This window comes from Callorhinchus milii, unplaced genomic scaffold (genome assembly GCF_018977255.1).
Source record: "Callorhinchus milii isolate IMCB2004 unplaced genomic scaffold, IMCB_Cmil_1.0 Scaffold6, whole genome shotgun sequence".
NCBI classification, from domain to species: domain Eukaryota; kingdom Metazoa; phylum Chordata; class Chondrichthyes; order Chimaeriformes; family Callorhinchidae; genus Callorhinchus; species Callorhinchus milii.
The window spans coordinates 15,772,486-15,791,625 of record NW_024704747.1 but is presented as its reverse complement, the minus strand read 5'-3'; the positions used below and the strand labels follow the sequence as shown (position 1 = coordinate 15,791,625).

General features: G+C 41.6%; 1 protein-coding gene across 1 annotated transcript in view; it reads left to right on the top strand.

Annotated features, from left to right (window-relative positions):
• Window positions 1–2,595, top strand: part of adarb1b (adenosine deaminase RNA specific B1b) — a 145,975-nt gene extending 143,380 nt beyond the window's left edge. The window contains exon 12 of the mRNA XM_007890636.2: window positions 879–2,595. Within this exon, the coding sequence (XP_007888827.1) occupies window positions 879–1,055 (177 nt within the window). The 3' untranslated portion in view covers window positions 1,056–2,595. The remainder of the gene's footprint in view (window positions 1–878) is intronic.
• The last annotated feature ends 16,545 nt before the right edge of the window (window positions 2,596–19,140 follow it).

Sequence of the window (19,140 nt, the reverse complement as noted above, 5' to 3'; positions counted from 1 at the left end):
GTAAAGTCAATTGACTGTACATTTTGTGGGCGAAATGCAATAGCAACTGTTTTTTGTACTCCATACAGCATCTGTACATGACAAGAGAGATGAGTGGGTCACTGGCTTCTTCACTTCATTCCAGGCTGTGCCAGTTTAGCAGAAATTGTGATTTTGTTTCATTCATTTGAAAACCTGCACTTGGGCACCTTACAAAGGGTAGGACTCTTTGGCCCAAATAGCAAGAATGGGCCTTCCATGTTTGTGCTGGGTTTCAGTCCCACAGATACACTTCAGGAATCTGCCCTAGTCCAAAAATTTCCACTCGGGAGATCTCTGGCAATCTTTCACAGAAGCCTGAGAAACATTTTAAACAAAGTCCAGTCTAATGTGCAGCAATTTTTATTGAATTCCTTAAATATTACAGCTATTCTGCTACAGCTATTACCTCCTATTCACCTCATATTCATAGTATAGTTTAGCACATTCCCCTCCTAAGCGAGAGGACCCGGGTTTGATTCCTGAGCTCTGTGAAATCTTAGGCAAGTTTCCTTACTCCCAACACCTCTGTTTACCTAGCAATAAGTAGGAACCCGGTTGTTATTCAATTGGCGGATCGCTTTCCTCAAAATAAATTGGTCACTCAATCCATAACTGTTTGTGCGCAATTGGCTACCGCGTTTTGCCCACAAAATATACAGTCAATCCACTTCACATTATATTCTGTGAAGTCCATTGAGATGTCTCAACGACATGATAAGGCACTATATCAAATGGGATTTTTTTTCAATTTAAAAATTGAAATGGAAGATTTTGGCTCCTGATCCTTTTAGATGTGTTTTATTCGTTCCCTTCGTTCATGATAATCCATAGAATTCCTTCTCTCTTTTTCTCCACAGTTGTTGTTCTTGGCTCGATCCAAACAAGGGAAGTTCAGTTCATACCATGAAACAAAGCAGGCAGCCAATGAGTACCAAGACGCCAAGCAAGCCCTGATCAAAGAATTCCAGAAGAGTGGATTAGGCATGTGGGTGAAAAAACCCATTGAACAGGATCATTTCACTCTGTCTATCTGAAGCTCAGAGAAAGCTTTGGGATTTTTAGGATGTAAAGCTGCTCGAATTCCACATGTCAGATGTATTTATTAAATTGTAACTTTTAGCTGTTTTTTTAATTTTTTTTAAGAAGAAAAGTAGGTTGTGTGTCCCTTTTGTTGGCTACCAGCTAGATTTTAAAAGTAGGCTTTATGGGGAAGAGTTATTTTTAACCCACAGCCTCGCTAGGAGGTGATGAAAAGAACCCAAGCCTTCATTGAGAGTTGTGTATATTTACAAGCAAGTTCTGAACCGTGTGGGCTTGCTTGGCAGTGCGGTGCAGGTGGTTGGGGTGACCACTTTCTAATGCTTGCTGGAAGTGCATGGAAGGCAGGCACTGTTAGTTCTGTTTCTTTTCGCTGCTAAACTGATCAGTGTATAAATTCCTGAAAGTACGTCATTAATTTGGTAAACCTCAGTAATCAAGGTGATGCACGTACCTTTATATGTACCGGGGGAAACAAAGCCCAGGCCCTTTAAAGCAATATGAGAATAGAAGTACAAAGCAGTTAAAATGTCAGGGTAACTGAGAGGGGCAGATAGTACACGTGACCCTGAAGAGAAGGGGACACTTGGTGTACAAGTCTCTGAAGACACTAGAAAGATGGATTGATGTCTGTAGGTCACCAGATAATGAATGTTAGGTCCCCAAAGCCAGCCTTACCACATTGCTGAATGGCCGCACGTTCTTTTCATAGGTTCTTATCGGTGCAGTGAACCCTTGTACCTCTCCAGGGTGCTTCGGTCCATTCCACTGAGCTGATCCTCAACAGTGTGCCCAGAGAGCTATTGTTACACAGTCACAGCAGTAGCTGAAAAAAATGTTAAGGAGAACGAATAACAAAGTCTAATTTTTTTTTAAGAAGCAGTGTTAAGTACATTTTGACTACTATAGTTAGTTGGTAAAGGTCAGCCTGGCTAGCCATAAAAAGGGATGCTATCTGTGTGCTTGGTTCTCCCTCACCCCGTCCTCTTTCTTCCTGCACAGCTGATATGTTTCATTATTCCCTGTGTCGTCAGATCTTGAAATCTACAAATGTAATGATCTTGTTGTACAGTAGTCTACAATTGAGGCAAGAGACCTCCCATTCATATTCTGTTCTGTCTGTGGTGTTCAGTGTTTGCTTGAGGTGTGGGACTATCAGTGATTCTGCAATTTTGTTACAGCAAGTAAAGTACTTGTGGGTTATTTCCACAGCAGTTACACAGTCTTGAACTTGCCTCAAACTTGGCTCTTACAATTGGTTACATTACATTATCTAATGTACATATGTACACATAATGTACACATATTTGCCTTCAATACAGCTGATGCTGTTGCTGACGTTCATCAAGAGGTGAGCAGAAGTGAATTCAAGGTCATGTTTCCTAACAATTAAGTCTTAAGTTATTAAAGTTTATGATGGAATATTCCTGGGCTACTCTGTTCAGATGTAAGGCTGTTCATGGTTTGTGTTTCACATGATGCAGCATGGGTGTGTGTGTGTGTTATATAACAACAAACAACAAATTACATTTGTATAGCGCCTTTCACGTCGGGAGGAAGTCCCAAGAAAATATATAATATCCAGGCAACATACCTTGTGTGTTGTGCTTATGTAATACATATGTAATGTGGCTTGTGTTTGTTTTGTATAATACACACACATGTTTTATATATAATACCCATGTAATATACCCTGTGTGTGAGTATTTTATACAATGCACACACAACGTGGCTTGTCCGTGTTCAGTATAATACACATGTGTGTTTTATATAATTCCCGTGCAACATGGATGTGTGTGTTTAGTATAATACACATGTGTTTTATATAATGTCCACACAACGTGTTTTGTGTGTGTGTGTTGTATAATATTTACTCAGATGCTGTATTAGCTACTGCTTTATGATACCCCCTGGAAGTTGGGAATCAGTAGGAATCGCTGTCACTTCATCATAGTTGCAACTTTGCAGCTCCCTGGAGTTGGTTGCTTCATGGCCTGTTGGTACTTTTTAGTAGTGTTTACTGTAATATGTTAAGTGAGGTATTATTTTCTTTTTAAAAAAGTATTGTTGCCCAGATGTTTTATTGTATTTGTAGGAGCATCTCTTTGCACAGCTGACTACTCATATCATGTTATACTAGAGTTGTGTCTTTGTTCCAAAACAAAGGGTGTAGCGGATTACCTCTGGCTGTTAATCAGGGATTGAGGGCTTTGTCCCCAATTTTGCAAATCACTTTGCTTCTCTACAATGTAGCTTTAGCACTTGTCAAAACACACCAGTCAATCCAAGTCATTAGGCAGAATGGAAGAGGGGGAGGTGGGAATGCAAGGCTATAACAGGATGAGAGTAGTCTCAGCAACATGATGTATTAGGCCAGTGAGATTGAAGGCCCCCTCTGTGCCCATTTCATGAGCATTCTGTCCCCCTGATGGAGTTTGAGTTTTAGCAAGTTTAGTTTTCCAATTGGGCATTGAATTCAATAGAACTATCTGGTGAATGCGGCAATCTTTCGGAAAACTGAACAAGGTATTATTCTTTAGGCAGATGTTGGTCAATTCTATCTCCCTGTCAACTAGATTGCAAGTCAGCAAGTGCAATGAGGCTCGGGCATTGTCTGTATATCCTTAACAGCCGTTTACTGTGTCCAGCTACTGGAGTGATACCCAGACAGTGCTTTATTTGAATGGCGAGGCCAGAAGTAACATTGCCTGATTCATGCTACTTCTGAGGGAAGGTGATGGAGTTGGAAAACCTGTCCTGCCTTCCTATGGGGAGAAGGTAGGGAAAAGAACAAGAATTATAGAGCGATTTCATATTAAGGTGGTTAGTGGAACATAACGTACAGCAAGTGATGTGATGAAATACTGGGCAAAGGGAAAATTTTAGCATGTGTTAAATAGGGCTTGAATGTTACTTTCTGCTTACAGGGACTTTAATAGGTAATATCCAAAATGTGTCAGACAACAAACAAGCAGTGGACTGCCAATCCAGGTAGAAGTTGATTTAGTCTTTCAAAATAGAGATGGGCAGAAACAAATCAATCCCTCCACTTTATGTGCTTATACAGTTACATTGGGTAGCTTCTGAGCTGTGCATTCAACTTAACTTTAACCTGTCCCAACAGAAGAGGAGGTGTGATGTTGTACAACAACAAGATTCCATTTATAGAGCGCCTTTCACGTCGGGAGGACGTCCCAAGACGCTGGACAGTTGGGTCAGGACCCGGTTGTGTTGCCTTTTGCAGACATAGGTCTGGCAAGTCACTGTGAACTCGCTTCACACCACGGGAAACTATAGTATTGTCATTCCAGTGCATCACAGTTACCCTGTCCATGCCATGGGAAGATGCTGGTGAATCTTCTCCATGTGATTGAATTGTTGTATTGTATGTCATTCTGCACCATGCAACTGTTTTTTATTATCAAATGTCACCGATATATTATGATGAGTCATTCGGTGGGGAACTGTATTTTAATGTTTCAAGGGAATCAAGTCTTAATGTTTTTTTTTCCAAGAGCCTCATATTTGTTTTTAAAATGGACAATCGCTTAAACACAACTGTTAACTTTTTCAGTAGCTTTATTTTGTAGTACGCTTCAATTGGAATCTATGTACGTGGCATGTTTGATTGACTCGTACTTTTTAAAAACCTTTCCAGCCAAGTTGCCATCTGTTCTCCAAGAGTAATGTGTATCCTTTGGCTAATAATCTTTTAAATAAAATGCTCATTTTTGGCAACAGTTCACGTTGTAAACAGTTTGGAAATAGCGGTCCCTATGAAAGTTGTTGTGTTCAATTAATGTTCAATTAACATCAAACTAGCTAGTGGATGTGACAATAATAATCCTTGCATTTGATATAGCGCCTTAGCACGTCGTCAAGACGTCTTACAGCGCTTCACAGGATACACTGCAAAGTGTAGCAACAGTTTGTTCTGGGATGAGTACAATGGCACCATGTTGTACATTGGATGGTTTGGTTTCGCTATTGAGAAGATTCGATTCCACGTGATTAAGAAGTCTTTAACTTTAGTCCTTCAGTATATGTGGCCGGCTTGCTTTGTTGGCAGATCATAGCAACTGTTCAATCTCAGTTGTGTGTACAATTGTGTAATGTAGAAAATTGTGGAATCAAATGGGAAATTATATCAAAATGGCAAACAATTTAGAGGGATCTTGGCGATTTGTGGAGACAGCAGTAATGTTGGTGCATTAACCTTTGAGAAAACAAGATCAGCAGCACACCATTGTCTGCTGTAAAGTCAAGCACAACTACACTACAATTCTGCCAGTGGAAAAATATCCTAACCACTGAAGAAAATTAGTAGGATATGACCTATTTGACTGCATTGAAGACGTATTCAGAGAAGTTCCCTGCATAACATGTTGGAAAATAAAGTGGCAACATCTCAGTGGAAACGACAAGTACAGATAGCAAGAGAGAGAGAGTGAATATTTTTAGCTGAGGAGATTAAAACCAGGACTGAAGTGTTTCGGACTAAAAATAAGCTTTTGAATCTCCAATCCAGAAGAGATGTGCGAGAGGCTTTGGCTTGTATTTCATTTACAATTAATTGAATCTCAAAGGATGCATACAACAGTTGATTATGCTAAAAAGATTGCAAAGCCTTATATATTTTTTAAAAAGTCTGGAGGAACATATGTGAGTCATAGAATCTCACAATGGATATAGTAGGAACAGCATCGTAGGAGATTTCAACCCATTTCCTGGGAGATTGAGATAGAAAATACTTCTACAGATTCAGGTAATTTTATCTTCCGTATCTAAAATACAGAGCAGTGAATACAGTAGAGATAAAGTATTTTTTAATGCAGTCAATGTATTTCTTATTGTTAAGTGTACAGTTATGTGCTTCTCACCGAAAGGGAGATAGTGAAGCTGAGCCAATTCCTTCCACTTAGATTCCACCTAGAATGCCTTGTTAATCCACAAGTCAGAAATGACCTAAACATCCACCAGCTTCAGGAATCTTCACCAAAAAACTTGAGACATAAACGTCCTATTTTGATCACCAGCAAATCAACAGTGCACCTGTATCACAAAGTCAGGTGATGTCTCCTGCACTGAAGTGGCACTGAGCAATTTGAACTTCCTGTTAAGAAAAGTGTATTGGGTAACACAGACAAGTGACATAAATAACCATAACTTGCATTTATATAGCACCCTATTGCTGTCCCGGAAAGCTTTAACAGAAGGATGTGGGTACAGATGAGATCTGAGAATCCTGCAAGGAATGCTTAACCTCACAGAATACAAGGAGTAATGATTGATGGTCAAACATATGTACACATTTTTAATTTTTTTAAAAAAGGCACTTGATTCATTTTGGCTGTTTCTAAAATTTGAGCAACCTCAAATTTAACATTTATACTATGCAAAACGTATGGATGTCTGTTTTTGTCTGGTTTGGACATTGTGTTAATATTTCTGTGACATTTAAATTGATTATTCTGCATAAATGTGCTAAAAACTGCATTTACCAAAATCAACATAATGAAAAGTAGAAATTAAAACAACATGATGCATTTATGTAGCGCCATTTATGTCTTGAAGCACTTCACCAACGGGGTCAGACACTGAACAGGCAGGTAACTATAGGCATGGTCAAATAGAGAGGTCTTCACTAGCTTTTTAAAGACAATTAGAAAGACAGACAAGGGAGAGGGCCAAGTTGGCTGACTTGGAAAGGGAGTTCCAGAAAGTAAGAGCATAAGTCCTTGAATGGTCGGCTGCCAATCGTGGGGTGAGAGACGAGCAAATTTAAGTTTGCTGAGGGGAGGGAGTGGGTAGGAGAGTGAGGCTAGAGCAGATCACGGGTCGGGAGGGGTGAGGGCATCTAGGAATTTGTAGGTGAGCATGAGGATCTTGAAAATGACTAGGAAATAGACAGCAAATGGAGCCTGGTGAGAACGAGGGTGATGCAGCAAGCAAAGCAAGCAAAACGATATTGGGATATGTAACCAGAGATACTTCACAGCAAGAGCTCAGACAAGCATGTCAAGCTCAAAATTAGGGACGTTGTGCAGACTTGGTTCTTGTGACACTTTTGCCAACTTCTGTCATGTGTTAGAGTCTCCCGAGCAATTTGAAATTGTTCTATGCGTTAGACTCGAAAAAGAGATCCACTCCTCCACTCTCGGAGACTTCATGCATTGGTCTAAACCGACTGTACATTTTAGAGCAGTAGCAGAACAGTCCACTGCTGTGAACAGTTGGGTATTGGGCCAGGCTCTTCATAACAATGAGCTGTCTGATCAGATAGTTGGGATATAAAATGTCCAGTTATCTGAACAGATGTTTCATAGCCAAAATAAATTCAATCCCAACACTATGTAATCACAATCCATGGTCAGGCCACTGTGGCAAATTGTATCTCGTTTTCTTAACTCTTTAATAGATACCTTTTTTTTAAACCATCATGTTAGATTACGTTGCCAAGGCTTTCTTACTACCCATTCTTACTCATCCACAAATTGAAACTTGATCTGTACTTCAAAATGAAAAGGAAATCGCTTAAGGTCTGTGTTGCGGACTTGAGGGAAGTGGGAGTAAGTAGTTCAAACGAGAGAAACTTGCCAAGTTGTGTTTAGGAGATTGTTTACCTTAAGGAGAATATTAGCCCAAGGTTGGAGACGTAGACATTCCACTGCGTAATGAACAGTGTATAGTGTAATCGCTGCATGAGTACCAACTCTAAAACTGTATCACTTCACGGTAATCATCCCAAGCATGAATCTGTTACATGTAGAAATGAAATGGAAAAAAAATCAATAAACTACATTTGACTTCTCATTTGTGTTCTTGGTCTCATTTATTTTTGAGCTATGTTGCACCAGCGTGCACTTTGGGTCCGTTTATTGATGCATGCATAAGCATGGGCGCAGTAGTTCGAATTATTCGTGCTTTAACGGCACATCAAGCACGGGGTTGGTTTGCTAGTTATGTTGCAGGTTGTCACACAGAGAGAGAGATGCTCACAACAGGTTGATTGATGTGTTATGTAAATGACTGTCGGAATTTTGCACGCAAGCACATTTTGGTACCTCGCACCTACACAATATTGCAATAAGTGTTGTGCAGGCGCTCACTGGTTTATTGATGTGTTAATCACTCTAGCCCTTGTTTTTCAATGGATGTGCCCCTTCACTTGTCTTGTGGATGTCATCTTTTTAGCAAATGTTTCTTGACAACTTCACTTGCTCAATCGCCTTGCAGTGTGAAATGACACTTTCATTTGTTTTTAATGGGCTTTCAAAACTTTCTCACTGGTGTCATTGTCCCTTGGCAACCAGTTGAGATGTTTATTAATTTGACTTGAATGTTGAGAGCTCAAAGTGCTCCTCCTTCACAGTTAGAGATTGGAATTGGACCTTTGTATAATAATAATCCTTGCATTTGATATACCACCTTATTGCGTCGTTGAGACATCTCAAAGCGCTTCCGAGAATATATTGTAAAGGGGATGGACTGTGTGTTTAGTGGACGAAATATGGCAGCTAATTGTTCTACAGCAGTGTACCACAAAGAGTCGTGGATTGAATAACCACTTTTATTTGTTTCAGAGATTATTACTCCCTGAAAGCGATCTGTCAATCGACAAGTTTCCTACCTACTGCTAGCTAACCAGGAGTGAGGAGGAAGGAAACTTGCCTAAGTTTTTGCACTGAACCTGAGCCCTCTTGCGAGGCGAGCGCACTAACCACTACTCTACAGGACTCAACCATGGATGGTGTTGATTTATTTAAAAAAAAGTCTGAAGGAAAATTGTTCACAGGTTATACTTCACAGGATATACTGTAAAGTAGAATTGCTTGCGTGTAATTATACCTCAAAGGCACATTTGTCCATAATATCAGCTACCCTGGCTATACAGGGCATTAGGTGCTCAGAAGCGGAACTGTTCAGGCTGAACCACATATAGACTTTTACATAGAGAAATACAGGAATGTCCCGCTTATCTGCTGGTCAGAAGTCATCAGAAGTGAGCCTTATTAGACAGCAACTTTCACAGCACCAGATGTCTTAGAACCAACCTACAATCACGTTTTGAAGGCCAGCATATTAATTATTGAAGTAACCTTCAATAATTGTGAAGTAACCTGACATTATGCGATGGATCTCCAAAGCACAGTTAGGAAACCAAACCAGTTGGACATTGAAGATGTACTGCAGCCCGATCCTCCACAAACAGACAGAATAACAAATGACTGTATTGTGATTTTTGTTAATTTTGGTGACCAGCTAGTTTGTTGGGGTATGAAGAGTGCCTGAGGAAGAGGTCAAAATACATTCGGAGGCGAGTTTTGTCTGACTTCCTTTCAAATTATGTTGAGCTCCTGTTCAAATTATTCAGTTAACAGGATTTATAATTTAAATCTGAGAAATTTAAGTGAAGAAACTAGGCTCGTCAGGTAGGCTTGCAGTCTCAAAAAGGGAATTTAGTACAATCCACTGGTGTTCTCTTTCAAATTAGTAACATGCTTTTTGTTAAAACTGAAAAGGGTTTGTGTGACGTAATCTTTACATGTGCTTGGATGAAATATTGTTTTCAGTGCTAGTTACCAACCAACACGGATAAAGAACTTTTGAATTTTACCCCTTGAAACTGGTAAAAGAGAGAAAACAGTGGGTGCAGGAAGGTAAGACTGTATGTAAACACCTGTGACCACCCCCTGCCCCACCTCCCGTGTGAGATACTGCCACAGAACATGTCGACTATTTCATTTTCTTCTTGAATTGTATTGTCTTGTCAGCCTGGCACAGTTGGCACTCCGTCCTCTGACTCAGATGATTATGGGTTCAATCCCCACATTGGGATTTTGAGCTTGTGTTGGCAGTCTGGAGTTCCCATGCAGTACTGGGGTTGTGCTTCATTGTCAGAGGTGCTGTTCTTTGCCTGTTCAGGTGGACGTTAAAATCCCATGAAAAGAGAAGGGAGTTTCTCCTGGTGTCCTGGCCAACAATCCCCCAAATAAAATTGTTCATTCACTTAATGGCTGTTTATGTGACATTGCTGTGTGCAAATTGGCTGCCATGTTCACCTTCAAAATACACAGTCACTATACTTTGAAGTAGAAATCCTGTGAAACGTTTTGAAACGTCCACCCCATGTGAATGGTGTTATGTCAAATGTAAGGGATTAGTATCATTCACTGAATCTCCTCCACATGTTGGAAATGATGAATAACTTTCCAAACCTAATCTACAATTTAGTTCTCACTGAGGTACAAACCTCTGTCCCAAGCATCTGTTTGCAGTTGAAGCCAGGTCTCGGTGCAATTGTTTGCCGCACATTAACGCACTGCATCGTGCGGAAAAATCCAAATCTTTTTGCTTACAAGCTGCTGATCTCACCTAGATGTCAAGAATAATAAAACCAGAAAAATGCATCTCCCGAAGCGACTCTAAAGGGTCGGTGAGCACGTACTTCAGAACGTTGCGCCAAGCGTTGCAAATGTTCACTCGAGTTTTATACTGTATGGTGAGAAGATATCAGGTATAAATGTTCAGTGTTCATCTCTCCTCACAGGTCAAGGAATAGCACCTTGCAGGGTCCTGAACAAAAAAAGGGAGCAATAATAAAATACAGGAAAAAAATGTAAAAAATCTTTTTCTCATTTCCAACCTGCCAAGATATTCAAAAGCCGAGCAACTCGCTAATCCCCTCTGACCTTGTTGTGACTCTTGAGCATTGCCGAGGCTCCAGCAGCACATGCAGAAATTATTTTGGTGCAGCACTGAGAGAAAAGCGCTCAGTCCAAGGATTTATTGCGCCGAGATAGACTGGAGATGAAGCCATCAACTGCTAACATTAAACAAACCTTTGTTGCTGGTGTGTCACTGGCAGATGACAGGGCTTCCTTTGGTGTCTGATAGGACTCAGGACAGGTGATTTGCTTCTCGATTATTGCTGCTTTTCACACACAGCAGGTGTTTCGAGCTGATATGATGGACTGTCCTATCACTGGTGCAGCCAGGAAAGAAGCTGAGGGATCGGCCAGATAACGCTTAATAGAATGGCAGCAAACACAATACTGGTACACAAACATACCTGCCTTTCTACTTTCTACTTTCCCCCACCCTTATTATTTTCCCAAACACATTTGATAGGCTTTAATTTGAGGGCATTTAACAAATTGATAAGGAAAATGCCAGTGAAAAGATAGGAAATTTCCATTAAAATGAATTTAATAACGTTTTTGAAATCCTTCTCCCCCTCCACCTCCCCTCAAAAAAAGTTACTTACTGTTCCCTGTGCAGTTGTTCTTTGAGAAACGGACAACCACATGTACAGTATCTACGATGCCTTTTGCAGACATTTCATGACCATCCATCACCTGTAAGCTGTTTCCTTCAGATGAAACATTAACCGAGATTCCTGCCTGTTTTTCAAGTGGTCGTTACATTTCCCATGGAATTTTCCCTCTCTGTGTTTTCCTTCATGGTTGTTTTTGTGAGACCTTTCAGGTGCAAATTCCTATGGTAAACTACTACACTTGACAAGAATTGTGGAGCACTATGGGGCGTTCCATTGGGATAAGATGTCATAAAATGTAAGTTCAAAAAAAACATTCCACCCTCATCACAATGTCTCCGCTCTGCTGGGCCTGGAGGTTCTGCTTCACTTGGGACCTACCACCTACCAACATGTCCTATAACTGCTGGTAACAGCGAAGAAACGCGACAGGTGAGACTGTTATTGAGTGGTGCTCCTGAAACCTCAGGTCAGTAAATCTCCAACGCAAAAATGATCCGTGTGAGTCTGTCACCAGAACAAGAATAGCAGGACTGTTAAGGTATTAGACTGGAACTGAGAAGTAACAAAATTAATCTGGGGGTGGGGAAGAGTTCTGGGGGGAGGGGAAGAGAAATAACCCAAGAATAAGATTGTGGGAATCTGTGAAGTACAAAATCAGGGACAACTCTGATGGTTCCAGAAGTCAGATAATCTGCCATTTGCCAGTGGTCACCTCACCAAGCCAGATACACTGGCTCCTGGCATAGAGGAGTAAGGAGGGAAAATTGGAGGGAGAAGAAGCTGGATGAATACAAGGTGCTGCCTTGGAGCCCTTTAATGAAAAAAACAGGGCAAATGGAAAGGGATGAGGCTGGTGTCAGTACTCATTTATTGTCTCACCACACTGAACTGATGTTAGGGCAAGTACATTTCCAACAAATACAAATATACATTTATATAGCGTCTTTCACATCAGGAGGAAGTCCCAAGGCACTTCACATTGCTTGTGTGTTCTGGATGCTGCACTCATTTTCCTTCTCTTGAGTCATTTCAGTCCATTGTTGTATGTATCTGCATCTCTTTAGTGCACGTTTTCTTGCTGCATCTTTCTGCTTATTCTTTCATTAGCATTCCTCCTCCTCCTCCTCCTCCGTAGAGAGCATTTGAAGAAACGGCTCCATCAATTCCTAATGAAAGTGGCGGATTCTCATTTGTCACGCGCTCTTTGCAGTAATCTGTGCTCATTAACCGGCTAATGAAGCTGCACCAGTTAATAGACAGTTTTGTTCAGAGGCAGATGGTGCACTTCATGGTGACAATTGCTGTTTAGAGTATTTTTTTAATTTTAAAGCCTTTTATTTCATCAAATTAGGATCAGTTTTCTAACTGTTTATCCCACTTTCTTGATGTTAGAGTTCACCTTCGAACCTTATTCTTCCTATTGTCAACCCTTTACCTTCAAAGGCTTTGCCTCCCCTGCCCCCAGGTATCCACTCCCAAGTATAGTACATATATTTACACATTACAGCACAGCAACACACACATGCGACATACACACACGCGCACACATGCACGTTCACGTACACACAGCAGGAAATGGGCCTTGGAATAGTTTGCAGAAAGGAGGGGCCTGGGAGTGAAATGAAGGCTGATAAAATAATATTCAAGCCCCACCTCGGGACTTGGAGTTATACAGTCTAAGCTGGCACTCCAATATTGTGCTGGAGGTGTGTTACATGTCGGCAGTGCTATCCTTCAGATGAGACTTTAATCTATTTATTCAGGTGGATGTTAAAGATCTCATAGCACTATTTGAAAAGAGAAGAGAGTTTCTCCCAATGTCCTGGCCAACAATCCTTCCAAATAAAAAAATTGTTCACTCACTCCATGGCTGTTTATGGGACATTGTTGTGCGCAACCGCCTGCCGCGTTCTCCCAGTCAAACCACTTTACAGTGTATCCTATGAAGCTCTTTGAGACGTCTCAATGATGTGATAATAATATTCCTTGCATTTGATATAGCACCTGATCATGTCTTTGAGACATCTCAAAGCGCTTCACAGAATATACTGTGAAGTGAATTGACTGTATATTTTGTGGGAGAACACGGCAGGCAGTTGCACACAGCAATAAGGCGCTATATCAAATGCAAAGATTATTATTATTTATACTAATAAAGACAAAGTGTCTGTCTGTCAGTGTGTCAGCGTATCCGTCAACCATGCAATACGATTGACGTAGAGGCAGAATTTATACCTCATCAGAAAGATCTTGCAACTGGCAGGGTTATGGGCATATTTTTGGGGGATCTCCTATCGTTGATGAGCTACATTAAAAAATGCTTTAATTAAGCCCCAAAAATACCGTATGCTGCAACTATGTAGCAACAGAGGAAAGCACACACCTTTCAGAGAAATAAATCTATATTCTGCAACAAATGTATGGCACTTTATTCTGGTTGCCATGAGAGTCCTCCCATGTGGGACAGACAGAGAGTAAGAGAGAGCGACTGAGATAGTGAGAGAGACAGATAGAGAGCGACAGATAGTGAAAGAGACTGAGACAAAGAGAGAGACTGGGAAAGGGAGAGACTGGGAGAGAGAATATATTATAAAGTGTAGTGATTGTTTTAAGGGAAAGACTGAGAGAGACAGTGAGGGAGAGTCTGAGAGAAACAGAGGGAGAAAGATTGAAATAGTCAGACAGAGAGAGAGAGAAACAGAGTGAGAGAGACAGAGATAGTGAGAAAGAACGAAACTGAGAGAGAGGGAGAAAGGGAGAGAGACTTAGAGAGAGAGAGACATCCCACTCTCCCACTGATTCCTCCCACAGGAGTCCTCCCAGCTGAGTATAGATATAGACGGAATGTGTGTCTGTGTGTCAATCTACATTCCATATTCGATCCTTTGGTTGCAAGTGAATCTGCAACGGGTACAGTTAGTTATTAAGGGATATGGGGATAGGGCGGGTAAAAGGAATTAGGTTAGAAGATCAGCCAGGATCTTATTAAATGGCGGGACAGGCTCAAGGGGCCGAATGTCCTACTCCTGCTCCACCGTCTTATGGTCTTATTAATAAAGTACAATATTGGCCTGAGATTGTTGTCCTTTGAGAAGAGGATCAGGAAAAGGTTTTGAAAATATATTTCTTTTTTAATGCCCATCAAGACTCAATAAGTTAATATTGTTTCTCCTTGTGTTTGTTTCGGGATTGATTTTGAGTTGAAGGTGGGGGAAGACATTTGGCCTGTGCTAGAAACAGCTTATCATGTTGATTAAATCTGAAGAGCACAAGTCGATAGGTTAATCTTGAGTCAGGTTGTCTCCTGCCTTTTTCAATCAGTTTGCCTAAGCTGTTGGCACATTAACCGCCTCCTACAAAGCGCACACGCATCAGACATTCACAGTGAGACTTAACACAGCCAGAGAGAATTCTACCAGTCTCAATTGTAAGCCGTGATTCTATCTCCATATCCTTAATGAAAAGATGGGTCAGGCAGCTATTCTAAGAGGAATAATTAAACTTCCCAGATGACCTTGGCCTAGTTAATACATCCATTAACATTTCATTCTTTCTCTTCCGATCCCGCTCCCATTTCTCTCTTCACACAACAACAACTTGCACATAAATAGCACCCTCTATGTTGGGTAGCATGTCAGAGCGCTTAACAGTGCTGGAGCCTGACTCCGAACAGGGGGAGTGGGGAGGTCTCAAATTGGACTTGAAAAAGGGGAGAGAGGGGGCAAGGTGGACGGATTGACGGAGAGTGTTCCAGAACTTCGGGGCGTAGTGGCTGAAAGCACAACCTTCCATGGTAGAGCGGAGGGTGCGAGGGACGAGCAGGAGGCTAGTGCCAGTTGAGTGGAGGTGCCAGATGCTGTATTGTGAAGTGAGAAGGTCGGAGAGGTAGGGAGGTGCTAGAGAGTGAAAGGATTTGAACACAAGTGTCAGGATCTTGAAGTCGATCCGTTCGGTGATGGGGTCCAGTGAAGCCTGGCCAGAACTGATGAGATGAGAGTACAGAGTTTGCTCTGGGTAAGTATGAGGGCAGCAGAGTTCTGAATGAGCTGGATTTTTTGAATGGTGGAGCTGGGGAAACCGGCAAGGAGCACCTTCAGAACATCCTGAAGATGCTCACTCACAGCCTCTGGTGACAAAGCTACCAGTAACCTTCACCAAGTGGTCTGTTATCCCATCTGAGCTGGGACATTGATTGTCGGTAGGCTACAGGATACCACACATGGCCTTGACCCTGTGTCTCCATTATCTACACGTGTACTTTCCTGCAGTGATAGTATTCAGTCATTGACCTCCAAAGTACACAGTCATTGTACATTACACTGAATCCTGTGAAGTGCTTTGAGAAGCCCTCATGAAATTTAAGATGCTGTATCAAATGTAAGTATTATTATTATTATTGACTTTAATTTCAACCCTACGTTACCCAGAGAATACGATGCTGGTTGTTGTGCTTCACTGCTGGCCTGTCTGAGGATCAGCTGATTAAGCAAAGCTGGAACCTTCCTGATTTATAGGGCAAAGGGCAGTGCAGCTGCAATTCTTTCCAGCGGGATATTTAAGGGCATGGTTTGTTGAAGGAAGAGAGAAACTGACAGACTGAAGGAGGAACACTCAACCTGTGCAGTGGGAATGGAAGGTCTGATGTGTCTGTCATTGGCGTGATCATGGGAGCAAGAAAAATCAAGCCCGTCTGCCAAAAGAACAACAGTGACACTGTCGGGAAGTGATGCACGGTTCAAGTGAGGTGTAGTATGTTTACTTACTTCCTATCAATGTTTACTTACTTCCACAATGTTGTGCGCAAATTGGCTGCTGCATTCGCCTACAACATACAGTCATTCCACTTTAGAGTATATCCTTTAAAGCACTTTGAGATGTTCTCAAAACTTACCAAGGCACTATATCGAATGCAAGGATTATTATTTATTATGATTCTATGATTTCCATTTCTCAAAATGGAGCACTCTCACCCAAAATGGGCTTTTTGGCTGTTGCATAAGGCAAATAAAACGTGATACGGAGGACTATCCAAGCAAACTGGGCTGCCTCCAGTTAGTGAAGTGAAAGTGTTCAGAGAGCAATGGGTAAACAGGCTCCCTTCAATAAAGGAAAGTGTGTCAGGCACTAGGTAAGTGACGCTTGCTACAAGCCCTCAGAGACTGTACAAAATTACCATGCAATTGCTTCCCATTAATAACCGTCCTTGTTCCAATTTGCTCCTTGCTCTCTGTGCTATCCGCTGGAATGAAGCACTGAGGCCCTTAAGACTATGCAGCCAAAAAAGGAGCCTCTAAGGCAGAGCTGGGAGTTAGAAACACAAATTGCGCGTCAACTCCGTTTGATGGGCTGAGCTGACTTTGCACATTAGTTGACAGAATGGGTTTGAGTGTAAAGTATGCAGCACCTTGGGTGGTGGGAAGAGGCTTGCTAGGTTAGAATTCTGTTCCTTCATTTAGGATCTGGGTTCAAATCCAGCCTTTCAGGTTTCAGGCTGGCTCTCAGGAGGCATGAATTAATGTAATACTGCCCTTGAAACATAGTCATCAGTTAAGTTCATTGCAAAGGACAGTGTAATGGGAAGGGCCAAAGAAGTTAAAGATTTGAGAGTGGTTGACTTGTGAATGAGAGGTGGTTTGTAGTGCATTAGATGCAGTGAGCTTGACATTGCAAAAGGAACAGACACATCCCCGAAGGAACTGGCCAAGAAATCCCCAAATAAAATTGGTCATTTACTTCATGGCTGTTTGTGCGCAAACTGTCTGGCTTCCGCAACAAAACACACAATTAAATCCAAATTGTCGGATCACTTTCCATGGGGCCTGCCTACTCTTTGTCTGTCTTCAGATCGCACCTGAAGATTTTCCTCTGCAAACATGCCTACTGTCGCCTCCTGGCTCAGTGTTAAAACTATACCATTGTTCAACAATCCAACAACAACAACCAATTACATTTGATTAGTGCTTTTCATGTCAGGAGAACATCCCAAGGCGCTGTACTGTCAGGGATTTGGACCCAAGCAGGGAGTTGGGAACAGGAGGCACGGAGGGCAGGGAGGGTAGATGCAGGAGGGTGGCCAAAAGCATGATCAAAGAAAAGGGTCTTGAGACATGTTTTGAAGGAGTCAAGGGAGGGAGAGAGGTGAAGGGACTGTGGGATGGAGTTCCAAAGGGTGGCGGCAGAGAGGCTGAAGGCCCAACCGCCGATGGTGGGGTGGGCCAGAGGGAGGACTTGGAGCAGATGAAGGCAGAGATAGAGTTGGGTGTCATCCCCATAGGGCGCTGTATAAATGCATGTTTTTCTCTCGCCAAACACCAAACCTGTTTTATTTGGAGGAGAGTAAATTCATCAACAAGAACAAAATTATATTTGGATAGCGCCTTATGTTGTGTAAACAGGGCTTCTTCTTATGATTGTTTTGGAGGAAACAAATTGACAATTACAAGAGAGGTTCAGCAGTAGAAGCCCTTCTACCCATTTGATCTCACTCTTCCAGAAAACTCAACCTTCTCATCCTCCCACCACAGAAGTGAGCAGTTTTTTTAAAAAATGAATCCAGTATCCTGGCCTCAACCACATTAATCCAGTTGTTAATTAACCTCTGGGTATAGAAATACTTCCTGGTGTCTGTCGGGACATCCTCACGACGTGAAAGGCATTCTACAAATGTAATTTGTTGTTGTTGAACCTGCCCTCTGTTCTGAACCTGCCCTTTGTTTATCCAAGTCAAGATCACTTGTGTATTTATTTTAACTCCTTCAGAGATGATCATAGAGATGATTTGCTCCTGCAGCCTGACACCTACATTAGCACTGCCTGGTGTCAGAACTGAATGTAATGAGATTTGTTTTGACTGTGACAGGGATTGCTTTAATGGGGTTTCATCTAGTGGCATAAATGTGGCTGTCCAGTCCTTCTCAATGGAGATTGTCATTTGTTGCGATAGGTTTGATAAGTGAAGTAAATATGTGCAAATATATCACCTACAAAATGCACAATCACTACACTTTACAATAAATCCTGTGAAGCGTTTTGAGGCACCCACGTGAAAAGCGTAGTATCAAATCCAAGGATTATTATAAATATATGTGCGTGTAAATATCAGAATACATGGGAAGTAGATGGAGCCTGATACTTTCTTATCCTGAATGATACACACTGAAGTGGTTAACTTCAGGATAATCCACATAGTTCTGCACTGAAGAGTGGAACGGATTAAGTGCATGGTTCATCGATCCTTTCTCGATGCACCTCAGTGTTTTGGGCAGGCCAATTGAATGCTCGACTGGCTTTTGGAGAGATTAACATTTCCAAACAAACTGTTGCCTTTGCAGGGACTGAATGTTGATGAGTAATTAACATTCTCAGTTTTATTTAATTAATGAATCTTTCTAATCTCAGAGGCTGCTCTTTGTTCCTTTGTTTCTTACTGGGTGAGCGCAGTACAGGGAGGCTGCCCTGGTCACCCTTACTTGGTTCTCTTGTGAGGGAAGGCAGCATCTCTATTGAATTTAGAAGGTCAGAATGCAAATTCTCTCCTCGTTGTTGTGTGCTGGTGAATAAGGAGCAATATTAATGCACTAATTATTCCATTAGAGGAGCTACTGTCTGCCTGCTAGATATCTCAGCCCAGAGAACTACTCATTTGGATGGCATTCTGATCAGTTGCATTTCTTTAAGCACAGAACGTCAAATATTCCATACAACAGATCAATTTGTTCCAGCACATAGGATACAGTCAATTACCTCTTACCATATTGCACAAATTCTTCAGGGGACAATTGCAGGCTGACAGAATAGAACTA